The sequence below is a fragment of the Theobroma cacao genome, chromosome 5 (assembly GCF_053813885.1).
Source record: "Theobroma cacao isolate CCN51 chromosome 5, ASM5381388v1, whole genome shotgun sequence".
Classification (NCBI taxonomy): Eukaryota; Viridiplantae; Streptophyta; class Magnoliopsida; order Malvales; family Malvaceae; genus Theobroma; species Theobroma cacao.
Genome location: NC_142643.1, coordinates 34031846 through 34047255, shown reverse-complemented (window position 1 = coordinate 34047255; position 15410 = coordinate 34031846). Strand labels below are relative to the sequence as shown.

At 33.9% G+C, this 15410-nt stretch overlaps 1 protein-coding gene and 1 non-coding gene across 2 annotated transcripts; both read left to right on the top strand.

Annotated features, from left to right (window-relative positions):
* Window positions 1–676: 676 nt before the first annotated feature.
* Window positions 677–783, top strand: LOC148762798 (small nucleolar RNA R71). The gene has a single exon (XR_016026803.1). It is a non-coding gene; the product is annotated as a small nucleolar RNA R71 (small nucleolar RNA).
* A 5297-nt stretch (window positions 784–6080) lies between these two features.
* LOC18598894 (P-loop nucleoside triphosphate hydrolases superfamily protein with CH (Calponin Homology) domain-containing protein) lies at window positions 6081–14768 on the top strand. The gene is made up of 20 exons (XM_088806856.1): window positions 6081–6237; window positions 6417–6520; window positions 6734–6891; window positions 6985–7131; window positions 7232–7481; window positions 7943–8034; window positions 8157–8228; window positions 8628–8729; window positions 9203–9277; window positions 9925–10006; window positions 10413–10508; window positions 10595–10768; window positions 10864–10970; window positions 11265–11440; window positions 11545–11712; window positions 11842–12092; window positions 12368–12531; window positions 12967–13637; window positions 13931–14112; window positions 14238–14768. Exons 2-20 carry the CDS (start codon window positions 6454–6456, stop codon window positions 14318–14320), a joined length of 3117 nt encoding a protein of 1038 aa, XP_088662982.1. The 5' UTR covers window positions 6081–6237; window positions 6417–6453; the 3' UTR covers window positions 14321–14768.
* The last annotated feature ends 642 nt before the right edge of the window (window positions 14769–15410 follow it).

Below are 15410 nucleotides of genomic sequence, written 5' to 3'. Positions count from 1 at the left end.
TTGAGGTCTACTGTTAATAGAGTTTGCAAGCTGTCCCACTTGGGTCTCAAGGTTTCTCAAGGAGACTCTATAGCTTTGAATTAGGGTATCAGTCTTGGACATATATTTCAAGAAAAGTTCTTCCAATTGGGACTTCTTTTCAGAAATTTGTGGTCTAGCTTGTTGTTGAAAACCAGGTGGCATGATGGGTTTTGGATTTGAAGGCCCTGCATTGTTGTTCCATAAAAAGTTGGCGTGGTTTCTCCAACCAAGATTATAAGTATTAGAGTATGGGTTATTCTGTTGTCTATTGAAGTTCCCCACAAATTGGACTGATTCAAAATTGTATGGACATTGATCATATGAATGGCCATCTCCACACATCTCACAAACTATTAATGAATTTTGAACTGCATGAACTCCTAGTGTGTCAAACTTCTTGGACAGTGCAGCCACTTGCGCAGCTACTTGAGCAATTAAGTTGCCAAGTGCATCAATTTCATAAGCTCCAGTAGCTTTTCTCAAACATGACATTTCTGAAGGCCATTGATAATTATTTGAAGCCATATCTTCCAACAAATTATAAGCATCTGCAGCATTTTTACTCATTAATGCCTCACCACCACCAGCATCAATTGTGGTTTTTATTAACCCAACCAACCCATTGTAGAATGTCTAAACTTGCAACCAATCAGGAATCCCATGATGTGGACATCTTCTCAGTAGTTCTTTAAACCTCTCCTAGGCTTTATACAAGGACTCACCATCAAATTGTGTGAATGAGGTGATATCGTTCTTCATCTTTGCAATCTTGGCAGGCGAAAAAAATTTTGCTAGAAACTTTAGTGCCAAATCTTCCTATGTAGTGATAGACCCATTGGGCAATGAATTAAATCAGCTCTTTACTTTATCCCTCAAAGAAAACGGAAACATTCTCAATCTAATAGCATCATCAATTACTTCATTGTATTTAAAAGTATCGTAAATCTCTAGGAAATTTACTAAATGAGAATTAGGATCATCACTAGGTAGCCCACCAAACTGGATTGAAGACTGAATCATCTGAATCTAAGCTGGTTTAATTTCAAAATTATTTGCATTGATGGAACATCTCCTAATGCTTTGGTGCAAACCTTGCAAAAGAGGAACAACATAATCTCATATTGCTCTATTTGCTTCGGCAATCAGATTAATGGCATTATTGCCATTGTTATTGTTATCCTCAGCCATTGTCTGACTTAAAGCTGCAACTTGTAAATTCTCCTTTCGACGTCTTCTGAAAGTTCTTTTTATCTTAGAATCAAAAGGAACAATATTCAAGTTATTTCTTCTTTGCATACAATGACCAAAGATATCTACAAACAAACAAAATATAATATTAAAACAAGAAAAATAAAATTTGAAGTAAGACTAAATTGCTTGGTATTAGTATTAGTAAAAGTTCTAGAAACAATTCCCTGGCAACAACGCCAAAAACTTGTCAGTTAAAATTTCACTACGCAAGTATACGTATCGAATAAACAGTATATTAGCAAGCAGAGTATCGATCCCACATTGAACTGATTTAAACTTTTACTAAGTACTAAAATTAGAACAATTTAATCTTATCCAAACACTCAAAATTAATTGATTAATTGAAACTAATTAACCAAAATTTAAACCAACAAGAAAAATCAAAATAATAATAACTTGAGAAAATATCAAATCAAACAAGCCTAGGATTACAATATCCCTCACACTTCATCTAAATCTTACCTCTCTTCCTTAATTTATTTTAATGGGTTGAATTGCTAACCTAGAGTCTTAAATTATTTATAAAAATCTCCTGACTCATCTTATAAAAGTACTTAATTTAACCAAAACACTATATCCCTATGTGAATTGAAATTAAAATAAACTAATTAAGTTTAGGCTCTAATCTAACTACATATGGCCTATAAGTATCTCCTTATCCTATACGCAAATCAATTAATATGATCATATGCTATCCCAATTTTAGTCTACTCTAAACTCCCTTTCCCAAGTTTGTTTAGGTTCCTAAATCAATTTAATTGGTGGCCATGCCATTAAAAGCATTAAAAACAAATTTAAATAAACAATTGAAATCCCATTGAAAATAAATAAGAAAGAGATTAAAAATTTAGATTATATGTGAGTTCAATTACAATCCTAGAAAAAGAAATTTATATACTCATAATTGCAAAAACAAATAACATTGTATAAAATTCGACCATTGAGAGTAACAAGAAAAATAAAAGCCAAGGAAGAAAACAAAACAATATTTGCCACCTTAATTTTCAAGTTTCAACCTCAACTCCTAGCTTCTTGAATCTCCCAAAAGTTGTCTCCCCTAATGTTCTTCAAACTATCCTATTTATACTAATAACTTAACCTATACTTCCTTAAGTTGACCTAGGGTTTAATTGGGCTTAAAAGTGTAATAAGAAGCCCAAAAATCAATTGTCAATCTTTACAAATTTTCATTCTCGGTATAGTTCATCCAGTGATTTTTTGATACAATTTTCTCTATCTTCAATGTATAACTAGGTAAAGTGATCTTCATGAAATTGTTGCTCTATCTCTTAACTTTTCAATGGTCCAAGAATTGCATCATTTGGAGTTCTGTAGCTCAAGTTATGGCCAAAATACTAAAGCATATGCAAGCAGACTTTCAAGTCTTTCGAAATCTTACTTTCGAAAATTAAGCTCAATATCTTTTAGTTCCTACAAAAAATATAGAAACTAATAAATAATAACCAAATTAAAAAGAATAACATAAAATTAAAATAACTCTCTTAAAAATAAACTAATTATAAAAATAACTAAAAATAAATAAATTATAATTAAAAATTAAGGACTTAACTAATATTTAATAACAAAATTAGAATAAAATAATTCTATAAAATAGAATTATCACCCTTCCCTAGCAAAAGGCACATTAAACCTTGCTACATATGGAAATCTTTCATTCGTCTTTACCACAGCATGAAACTAGTTTTTCCATCAAACTTCTCAATTGAAAATTTTGAATAACTATTAACTTTTGACATCCTCGTTCAATCTATAATTTATTGAACCTGAAGCTTTAATACCAATTTGTTATGAAAATCATTCAAGAAACAACAAAAATAAAACTCAGAGAAATCAAGCAAATAAATAAACATAAGAATTTGCGTGGTTCGGCCTCTTGCCTGCGTCTATGGAGTGAAACCGTTCTTCTACTATTGAGAAATTAAAGTACAATAAATTAACCTTTATGATTTTTCAAACTAACCCAAGATCCCTTACACACTCACCCCAACCATTCTAACTCTACCTAAAGCAAAAAACAGATTTATAAGGTGTTCCCTCTTTAGAGCTCCCAAAGCATTACTCACTTTTTTAAATCCTAGAGATCCACTTCTATTATATAAAGGTCCAAAGTAAAATGAAATTAGAACGCGATGTGGAACAAGAAGTTTAAAACCATATAACTACTCAATATTATACACAAACAAAAATCATAATCAAATAAAAATTAGAATTCTAGTTAACTTAAAACTCAACACATTCCACCCAATCCCCTGGTCTCCAACATATGCTCAAGTGTAAAACAAAAGGGTGAGCAGAAATGTAGCAATGCTCATTAGATCTTAAAATATAAAACTCACTTGATGAATTATCATGTGTACTATTTACACATTAGCTTGTAATTGTTACGTAGGCCCCGTTTTCTATCAGAATTTGTTATTTTACTTCTAATCAATAATAATATTAGCATGTAATTCATTTGATTGTTACAAACATTATAAAAAAACAAAAAAATATGTGTGTAAACTTACCCATCCAACATTTGAATGAGATAGCGAAAACAAGATTCTAATATTTGGTGCTGCTTATGAACTATGTAGTTTTTACTATCAATAACTATTCCATATAAACAACGACTTTTCTTTAAAAAGTAATGATTACACAAATGTAGTAGTAGCAACAACAGAACCAAAGGTAACGATTACACAAATGTAGTAGTAGCAACAAGAGAACCAAAAAGCACTTCAAGCAACATAAAGCATACCAACCACTGGCCAAATAATGTCAGAACTAGAGTTTATCATTTTAGAGACATTATTGATGAATGAGTTCAAAGAATAATGCATAACAATCTTATGAAAGTTCCATTAGTAGCCGATTTCTCTATTGCAACAAGAAAATGTATGGAAGAGTAGGTTTGAGATTTAGATTTTATATACAAGGTAAAAAATATTTATAGTCTAGCTGACACACAACAAATTCTATACAACTTGATGCGGACCAAAGTTTTATGGTGGATTCAGTTGAAAGCAAAATGTCAAAGTTTAAGGAAAAAAAATGTAAATAATACTCCACTTATATCATCCCAAAGTTCACTTGGCTTGCTCTAAGTATAGGAATACCCTATTGAGTTAGGTATGGAATATTAATCCTATAAAACAACATCAAATAATGAGTCATTATGAAGATGGTTTTTGGAAATTAATGACTACAAGGTTATGACGGATCAAAGGTCGTGGCGAGGTGGCAATCGCCACCTTTCAGTTTTTAATTTTTTTATTTTATATATATATATAATTTGAGATATAGTTTCATCACTTTTAATCAAACCAAGCAACTTGTTTTGAAATAGTGGTATAGCCACCCCTCATACAAAATTTTAAACCCATCACTGCTGACTGTCAAAAGGGATAATAGAGATTTGAGTTGGGCTTGAATTGATTTAAATAAGGAAAGAGAGAATAGCGAAAAAGATCTTAGAGTTTGAGGATGGAATAAATGCTACAGAGGTAGCCAAAGTTACTACTGTTGGTCGCCATTCAACTAGGTTAAGATAGGGTAAGCAAGTCAAGGTAAGGAAAGCTGAGGGAAGGGAGGGTGAGGGAATAACAAATATAGGTTAATCTCGTTGATTTGAAAATATTTTACACTCAAATCCACATTTTTCGCATTCCAAACATGAACAAATGTTGAAAAACTTTTTTGGAAAACATTTTCACGCTTTTGAAACAAAGCCTTAGTTGATTTTTTTCATTCTTGTGTCAAAAACTTAAAACAATGGCAGAAAGAAAATAGAAAGTTAAAAAAAAAATTATATTTATTCACAATTAAGGATTATTAAATTTTAAAATTTATTCATTAATGAGGTGGCGATCTCTCATTCACTGATAGTGTATAGGAGGCACATTAAATATAAACTCATAATTAAAATATAACACCAAATATGACAGTATTAGTCTACATAGAAGTAGAATCATGTATTTTTTTCATAAAAAATATTATATATTTTGTGTATAATCATTCAAAAAATTTATTTGTTTTTGTATCCATATGCATTTTTTTTTTAATTTTTTGCTCTTGAAAGCAAAAAATAAAAAATAAAAAAATACCAATTAAACGTAGCCATACTATTTCCATGTGTATTATGTACCTTATTATTTATTACATAATTATAGTTCTATTTAAAATGTTAATTTTATTAACTCAATAATTAACCAAAATAAGTTAATGGTTAAACTATTGGCCCCATCACTAGAGTCCTAAAGATGAAAAAAGCCTAGCAAGCATGGAAATAAATCAAACAATTTTCCATAGAAAATCTCTAAAGCTGCCTGTTATTTATTCTATTACGTTAATTTTCAGAACATCCCTAATTTCTTGTTTTGTGTTTTATCTCCCTCGCACCTCCCGTTCGTGTCAGCCACGCACGTTGGTTAATATGGAAAGTGTCTCCCATGCGCTGTTTAAATCGTCGCCACCATTCTCAAAAGAAAAATCATCGTAAAAACAAAAAGCCCAAATTTAAAGGCCCAACCCAAAACTCAAGAAAGTTTCCCTTCATCGACAAATCCTATCCGTCGATTCGAATGACCCACGTAGCAAAACCAACGGATAAGATTATCCCCCGCGAGGACCTACCCATTTGAATTCAAATTAAATCCCGCAAAGTTTAACGTTACGATGTTGCAGACCTGAGCTTCGGATCCGGGCCAAACACCGAATTAAAAAAACATTAGAAGAAACAGAAAAAACAGAGAGAAGATTGCAATATCAATGCAAATACAGAGAGAGAGAGAGCACAAAAAGGAGAATTAAACAGCCTTTTGGTTTTGATTGTTATTTTGACTGTGGAGTACAACATTTTCTCTCCCTTCTCTTTCTCCTTTCCACTTCTGGGTTCTCTTTGCTTTTGTCATTTTCTTCATTTTTTTTCTCAACGGAAGATATATACCCAGAAAGATTACCGAAGTATGTTTCTTTTTTCAAATCTTTTTGGAAGAAGTTTTAGTTTTTTAATGTATTGGGAGATGAACGGGGTGATGGGTGTTTATTACTTTGTCATGATATGATTTAAAGCTCGGGTTTTTTTATTTTTATTTTTATTAAAAAAAACTTTGTTTCTGATAAGTTTGTTTGATATTTGAAAGGAAAAGGAAGAAGAAGAAGAAGGTTGGGAGGTTTGAAATGGAGTACGTCACAAGAACTGGGTTCCATGACCTCAATTTGGCTTCTAGAAAAGCTGAAGAAGCAGGTTGGTTTTCTTTCGTCTTTTCTTTTTATGTTAGCAAAGGAGGGAAGGAAAAGAAACAAGAAAGTAAAGTTTCCATTTTTTTTTCATTGCAAATAAATTTCCTTTTTCAAAATAAAATGCACTATTCAAGACTTTAAGATTCTTCTTTCTTTTCGTTTTCTTTTTTCAAAGAATTGGTTTTAACAATACCATTTCGTTCACTGATTTTTGTAGCTTTGAGAAGATATGTGGCTGTTGCTTGGTTAGAAACCTTAGTTGGTCCGCTGGGAATATCAAGTCAGCCATCAGAGAAGGAGTTCATTTCTTGCTTGAGAAACGGTTTGATTCTTTGCAATGTCATTAATAAGATCCAACCTGGTGCAGTTCCCAAGGTACCATCACATTTACTATCTAGATTTCAGGATTAGTTACGGAGCCTCATTCTTATCTAATTAAATTTACCCATTTTCCTATTAATTTTTGAGGTTGTGGAGAGTAACTCACATGCACAATCACTCACCCGGGAGTTCCAGCCACCACCAGCCTATCAATACTTTGAAAATGTGAGGAATTTTCTTGTTGCCATTGAAGAGCTAAAACTTCCAGCCTTTGAAGCTTGCGATCTCGAAAGGGTAAATTCCCAACACTACATTGAATAATTGTAGTGGCATTTTTGGTTGCATCTTTATGTGATAATCATTTAAAACTTATTGGCCTTTAATTTTTTTTAAGGATAACTTGGAGGCAGGGTCAGCAGCTAAGGTTGTTGACTGCATATTAGCCCTGAAGTCATACCATGAATATAAGCAGATTAATTGTGGGAATGGGAATGGATATTATAAGCTTACCAGGTCCCCCATGGTTATGCATTCTGCCACTAAAATCCACTCTCGGTCCTCGTCGGAATCTTGTAGGCGCTTGGAAATGTCTGCTATTTGTGATAAGCAACCAACTTCCAATGGAGAAATCCAAAAGCTTGAAGGTTTTGATTTGTCTTTATTCTTATGTATTTCTTTCCCCATTTCTTCTTATGAACTATGCATTTAGACAAGAAATTAGTAGCAAAAATTTAAGTTGCATTCTGGTTTCATTTGGATTTTTAAAAACTTTCAAGCCTTCTATAGCAAGGTTAGGTTTTTAAGCTGTTGGCAATTACTGAAGTCAAATACTGCAAATTAGTGTGGCCCCTTTAGGAAACCATTGTGTAATGGCTATTGGTTGCAGTCTATATGGTTAGCATAATAATAAAAGGGAGGCTTATTTTTCTACTGGCTGCTTACCTTCTTTCTTTTTACCTGAACGTATTTATTCGTCAGAGGAAATTTGTTTTGGAGAGAGTGTTAATCAAATTCCTTATCACCTTTGTTATCTCTAATGATTTTCACATTTTTTCTTGGCATTTTACTTTTTGTTCTCATTCTATGTTATGTATGGTGTTCATAGGCACAATTGTCAAGGTTCTTGCAGACTACATGGCTGACACAAAGGAAAATGTTGATGACAACCTTTTGGGTTCTTTCCATGAGAGAAATCCGGTAATATGAACTGTTTTTGTATATTAACCTTATTCGTATTCAACAAATCAAATGTATGTCTAAAGAACTAGACTTTCTGTAGACATTTCTGTTTTTTCTGTACTTAATCTCTTCTGCTACAGGATTCAGTCAAATTATTGAAAAAGATGATTTTAAGTTGTTTGGACGAGCAACTCCAGGATAAATTCCCAGAGGTGAGCTCAAGGCAGCCAAGAAAAAAATTTCATCTTCTCTAATTCCGAATTCTATATGCTCCTAAAAGATATTTCTACCTAAAGAATGCTTTATCTGGAGTAAATTCCAGAGTAAGCAGCTGAGCAGCATTCAAAAGTGGATATTTTTTAAAAGAATTAGTACTGTACCAGCTGATTCCTTTTCTTTTATTTCTTTGGCTGGCCTAAAATGTGTTTTACTGCCTAGAGATCTCAACTCCAACTCATGGATATATGGACTCACTTGTGTACTTACATAAGAAGATTGTGATTTATGTATTAGCTTTTAAACAAACTTTCTCTATTTTTCTTTTTTCTGCCCGTTCTTATGTTTAATAATCTTTAACTAATTATAGTTATGTCCTTTCTGTTCCCAAACAGCTGAAATCAGTGTTTAAAGGTATTTTAAAAGAAAGCAATGGCTCAACTCTCCACTCTACACCTATGGCTCTAGAGGATGTATCTTCATTTGGACATTTTCAGGTATACTATTTTTATTCTCACCAGATATTTAGTTTTTTTTAATTTTCCAGGCTTACAAATTTTTGTTACTAGTCTGCTGGAAAAATATTCAGTCCTTGAGTGTATAATTGTTTCTAATAACATTGCCCCCAACTTAGCTATCTATATTAAGCAAGAAAAATTCAATGTTTTCCACTTAAATGGAAAATTTTTAAACCTTTATTTAAAATATGGTAATAGTGTAGCTTTTATATTCAATTTGGGTTGTAAAATGAAATAACTTGTAAGTAAGTGAAAATATTCATTAAAATTTTGGTTGGTAGTTGTGCATGAGTAATCATTATGTTCATTTGACCAGGTAGATAATTAGCTCTCCATCACATGTTTGGTGTCACAACTTTTTTGTTTGTAGATTTGCTTATGTGCAACATTGCCATTAATTCCAATGTTTATCGTAGCAAAACCTGATGAGCTCCGCATCATATTTTTAACAGGGTTCCAGAGCTGGCACGAAAAAGGCTAATCGCAACCACAGGCATTTATTAAAAATGCAGGAAAAAGAACTTTTGGTATGAATTTCTTTTGCTTCACCTATGATTTACTAGTTGCAAAAAATTTATGTCAAAAGGTTGCATTCTACCGCTAATCGGAGATTCCAGCAAATAAAAAGTGCAAGGATTTATTTTTATGTTTAGACAATTGTAATCTATGAGATTCCTTAAGTTGCACCTACTGGTTTTGTTCAGAAAGTCCTTGCCTTAGAATCTTATTTAATAAAAAGAATGATGTCTACCAAGGATGTATATTGTCCAACTATACTGAATCAGTTTCGGTTTTAGCTGAAAAGTTGTGATAGAGCATCATATAGAAAGATAATGTCCTCAGAAACATGTTTTCTTTACTTCTTCTCTTGATCTGTAATTAGTGTATACAAAATTGAAAAAAAAAAAACTTAAAGGAAAAATGGCCTTGTGAACTTCAGTTCAAGATGGCTACAGAATCAGTTTGCCTTGTTTGGCTACCCTTGGTTTTGTTTCCACGGAAAATTTCAAGCATCCTGATAACATGAATTTTGGAATGTTCACTAAGCTAGTGAACAGGAATTTTGGACCGTAGAGATGTTTAATATGAATGAAAGAAAGAGTGTCTGCTAGTTCTTTTAACCACGCTGATAACAAGAAATGTTCCTATTCTTATTTATAATGTTTATTTTCAGGACCTCAAGGCCTTGTTGTCAACAACAAAGAGAGAGTTTGAACACTTACAATTGCAATTGCAAGTAGATTTGAAAGATCTAGGTACGCATTTAATAAACAATCATCATGTACCTAAATTGAGTACCTTTGCTGTTTAGATTTTCTCTGAACTTTTATTTCTTCAAATACATTCTTTTTTTGAATTCCTTCCAAGATCTTATGGGTTCCAAATACTTTCTTGCTATGAGTTCAGCTAAATGCTTTTGAACTCCCAAAAGGAAATAAGCACAGTCACTTTGATGCATTGTCTACATAACATAATTGTATCATAAATTATACTTCCCACTTTTTTTCATACTGCCAGGAATTTTTCGTTTTATATATGGAGCTTATAAGATAAAAGCATCTTAGTTTCCATCTGTATATGCACATTAGCTTTATCTTCCAAGATTTTATCCATAAATTTCTATATAGAGTTGAACGGGTCTGTTCTTTTGCATGGGCTCAGGAAGTCAAGTAGAAGAGATGTCCACAGCTGCCCTTCAGTATTACAAGGTGGTGGAAGAGAACAGGAAGTTGTATAATATGGTTCAGGATTTAAAAGGTAAAATATAGTGGATTACTCTTTGCGTCTTAGTGTTATTTTAATTTGGAATCTCTGAATCGTGTTCTGATAAAGTTTTCCTTCAGGAAATATTCGAGTTTTCTGCAGAATTAGACCTGCTTTCTGTGCTGGCACACGAAATGCAATAGATTTTATTGGAGAGGATGGTTCACTTGTGATTTTGGACCCATTGAAACCCCAAAAGGATGGAAGAAAAGTCTTTCAGTTTAATCGTGTGTTTGGTCCAAGTGCAACTCAAGGTAAATTATAACAAAATTATGTCAGTCTACTGTTAATTTGCTATGCTATCTTGTATATAGATTTGATTTCTTTACACATATGGATCTTATTCCAGATGATGTGTTTAAGGACACTCAACCTTTGATTCGATCTGTCATGGATGGGTATAATGTTTGCATCTTTGCATATGGCCAAACTGGATCAGGCAAAACGTATACTATGGTAAGACCTTTGATTTGCTTCAAAAACTGGCAAAATATAATAGGTCCTTTATCTGATTTAGACTTGGTAGCTCATTTTGGCGCAGTTTTAATATAATCAATTTTCATCTGATAAATTCTATGATTTGGTAGTGCATTGCCGGACAAAATGGAAATTTTTGTTTTTCATTTTTTATCTGTTTACTTATGGCACAAGATAAAAGGTAGTTACACATTATGCATACTTTGCAAAGATTTTCCCTTCAAGTAAAGGATTTTACCTTTGCTTTAACCTGACAAATCTCTATGTTGACAGAGTGGTCCATCTGGTGGATCAACTGAGGATTTGGGGATTAATTATCTAGCTCTCAACGACCTCTTTGAAATTTCTAATCAAAGGAAGGATATTATAAGTTATGAGATTCAAGTTCAGATGGTCGAGATATATAATGAACAAATCAGAGACCTTCTTTCAGAGAATTCATCATCCACCAAATATCCTTTCTTATTGATTTTCATCCTTACAGAATTATTTGCCTTATTCAATGTTAGCAGATGTTCTTTTCATGTAAAAATTTTGGTAACCTTAATGTGCACAAATTAGAGATTCATAGCTGCCCCCGTGATAATGGGTTAAGCCTTCCAGATGCTACAATGCATACAGTGAAGTCCACTAGTGATGTGCTTAATCTAATGAAATTCGGAGAGGTGAATCGCGTTGTCTGCTCCACTGCACTCAATAATCGAAGTAGTCGCTCCCACAGGTCAGTTTACGTTACATTTTCTACATTATAGTGAAGAAGATTGGCTTCCATTTATAGAACAAGCACAAGTAGAATTAAAAGGTTGTTCAAGTTGTTTTCAGATGTTAACAGAGTGATTTATCTTTGCAGTATTCTAACAGTACATGTGCATGGTAAAGATGCATCTGGAAACATGCTCCGTAGTTGCTTGCATTTGGTGGACCTGGCAGGAAGTGAAAGGGTGGACAAATCAGAAGTTACAGGAGATAGGCTGAAAGAGGCCCAATATATTAATAAGTCTCTTTCTTGCCTAGGAGATGTCATTACAGCTTTGGCTCAGAAGAATACTCACATCCCTTACAGAAATAGCAAACTCACACTTCTTTTGCAGGACTCATTAGGTTGTAATATACACATCTTATAACCCCCTTTTCCCAAAAGCACTAGTTTAATTGTTTTAGTAACGCACAGACTGTTCTTTTGTTGTATTAATCAGTACTGAGGTTCTTATGTGTACCCAAGAGTAGGAAGCATGTTATAATAATGTCTATCTCGCTTAATGTGATTGAGATGTAACAAACTTGAGAAGCTTCCTTCTAGAGTGAAAGTTATTTTTTTTTCTGCAAACAAATTTTATGAATTTTATGCTGATGCTTCCTTTACTGGAATTGTCTAGGTGGACATGCTAAGACATTAATGTTTGCTCATGTGAGTCCTGAAGGAGACTCTTTTGGAGAAACAATCAGTACTTTGAAGTTTGCTCAGAGAGTTTCAACAGTGGAACTTGGTGCTGCTCGTTTGAATAAAGAGAGCAGTGAGGTAATGCAGCTCAAAGAACAGGTAAACATATCCATTTTTACCTTTCTTTTTATGATTTTCTTGCTCACCTCATGTGTGCATCAATGATTATTTTCATTGTTTACTTTCGTAGCCTTCATGCAAACTTTTGCAGTTTAAATGATTAAGATGCTAAGTTAGTCATCCTGTTTTCTGGGCTTCATTGTCAGATGCAAAATTTTGAATGCAACTTATGCTCGTTAAGAATTCTTTTATTTTTAGAATCATTGTGTGATTCGACAAAATTTTCCAGTTTTCTTCATGATTACACATCTCATTGCTCGGAAATAGTTCTGATTGAGTGGTTATGAACAGAGAGTAAAAACACTTTAGTTTAATGAAAATCTTAAGAATGAGAAATGGCTGCTATATTGAACTCTTTGTAAATATCAACTCTTTCATTTCAACTCTTTGTAAATATTGAACAAATTTTTGTAGATTGAAAACCTCAAGAAAGCATTGGCAAACAAGGAAGCACAAAGTACACTGTCCTATAAAATAAAGGAACCAAAATCTCCCTTTGAGAAACAAAAAGCAACAATCGAGAAAACTCCCCCACGTACTCGAAGGTTGGGCATTGAGAATGGTAGCACGAAGAAGTCTGAGAAGGCAATGAACTGTGAAGACAGGAAAGGACCAAAAACCCCATCAGTTCCAACCCGGGCAAGGAGGTTGAGCTTGGAAGGTCCAAGATATGTTAAGAAGGACAACAGTCAGATAAATGTATCTGAAGATGTTAGTAAGTCCTTACATGCCAGCACAGTGTCTGTACAGAAATATAGTGAGTTCCAAGAAGCAGAAGCAGTTACAAAACAGTTTGGGGATCTCAGCAGTGGTAGCTCCATAATGGATGTTTATTTTTCTAAAGCTCCTCGAAGTCCTGCTAGTTCTTCCTTTCAAAAGCAAGCACAGAAGGTAGATTGTCGAACACAAATTCCTAGACTTCAGCTACCAAAGACACCTGAACCACAAGTACTTGCCAGAAATGACATTCAGGCTGTTATGCAAAGTGAACATTCTGAGTCTCGGATGACAATTGGGAAAGGATCTCAAATAAGAAAATCCCTACGATCAACCATTGGGAAACTGATTAGTGGCTCAGAGAAAAGGTAGGTGAAACTCAGTTCTTATTAGCTTTTATTTACCTTAATTTCTATAATTGCTGGCTCATATAGCTGGAACATGACACACTCAAACATTGATCATAATGAGGAATGCTGGCATATCAGGACTGTGTTTTTTTTAAAGCCAGCATATTGGAAGTGCATAATATTGTATGACAGTTATGTCAGGGCGTGAAACCTTAATTTAATAGAGCATGATTTGATGATTCTACTAAATTATAAGCAAACAGTAAGACTTGAATGTGCTCCAATCTGAAGATCTCTGCACAAAATTACAGGAACCTGCAGAACTCGGTGGAACTCAAGTCGCCTATCATGGAGGAGAGCACTATCAGTGATGTGAAGTTACCACTCACTGCTAATGCAAGAGCAATGCGTAGGCAATCACTTACCGGCATCCAAACATCAGGGTCAGACAGGTCCCGTAGATCTTCTCTTGGAGGGAAGCCTACTGACTCAAGTAAGTAGAACCAAGTGGCATCATTCTTTCCTGATTTTGTGTTCTCTATTTTTTATTACTAGATTTCTTTTGGCACATACTTTTTGTGTGCATAATCCAAGTTTCTTTGATTTATTCCTACGTAGGTACAACTCCGAGCAGTAACAGGAATGCCAAGACACCGCCTCCTGTTCACCCATCAACAAAGACAACAAAGCGGTGGTTGTAATCAAAATCTAATGGTGAATGAAAGGCTCCAGTTATGCTTTGACTCGAAGCATAATGAGTCGATGACATTTTTAGAACACCTCAAGGAGCCAGAGCAAATTGGCAGTTAGAGTGAGCTAACCTCTAGTTTGTGTACATAGGAAATAAGGTGTCAGTTGAGGCAGATAGGCTGATCGTAGAATGTCAGCTCTGACATATTTGATCATTGTTGCAAACCCAGTTTTGTCTGCTAGATGAGGCAATCTCTCCTTCATGTAATCACTTTAGGCCCTTCCAAAGATGTCAAATATTTCTTGCTGGATCAAACATTAAGCTGGCTAGCGCTTGCTGTTGACTTTCCGCAGTCAGGCTATATTTTGCTTATTGCTTTCAATCTAATTCTCTGCCCCACCACACTTGTAAGAATTGATCTAGCAACCACAAACCCAAAGCAAAATTTTAAACCACTATCTTTTTGCCTCAAGTGGTTGAAATTACCCAGCAGCAGTTTACTGAAAGTAAAAAATTGAAATCCTCCTATCTACATCTCTTGATTCACATTCTGGGTTCTATTTTCATTGAAAAATCAGGTTGAATTATTTTCTTTCTTTTATTGGCTTTGGAGCCTTAGACAGAGAAGAATTCAAGAATACCAAAAAGGGTATACTAGGCCAGTCAAAATGGTCATTTTGAAATTAATTCCCTTTTGATTTTCTGAAGTGGAAAGTTGTGGAACCCGTCATAAAGTTATCTTTGCCTTAGCCATAATTCCCGGAACTTTTGAGATTTGATGCAATAGTTTTTTCGGTGCAAATCTTGACATGAAAAACGAGACAAATCTCTTCACAGGGACCATAACAAGAGTGGGACCATTTGAGTTTCCCATGAGATCGGAAAATAGATAAAAGTAATTGGTGATAGAAAATGTATAGATAAAAACAGTAAGAGAGAGAGATGAATCTTCTCTAGCCGTAAGTTCCATGTTAGGGTAACCTTATAGTTCTCAGACTTTCAGGTCTTTGGACAAAACTGATGCAATGCAAACCATGTGCCTTCAGAACCAGGAAGCGCAATGCAAGCAAACCACATGCAGTAGTTAAAGAAATTTGCAG

Bases quoted from the DNA above. Each gene is read 5' to 3' on its own strand.
- LOC18598894 (XM_088806856.1), top strand. From the start codon at position 6,454: ATGGAGTACGTCACAAGAACTGGGTTCCATGACCTCAATTTGGCTTCT. The intron at 7,132-7,231 runs GTAAATTCCCAA...ATTTTTTTTAAG, and splicing joins AAGCTTGCGATCTCGAAAGG to GATAACTTGGAGGCAGGGTC. The intron at 9,278-9,924 runs GTATGAATTTCT...GTTTATTTTCAG, and splicing joins TGCAGGAAAAAGAACTTTTG to GACCTCAAGGCCTTGTTGTC.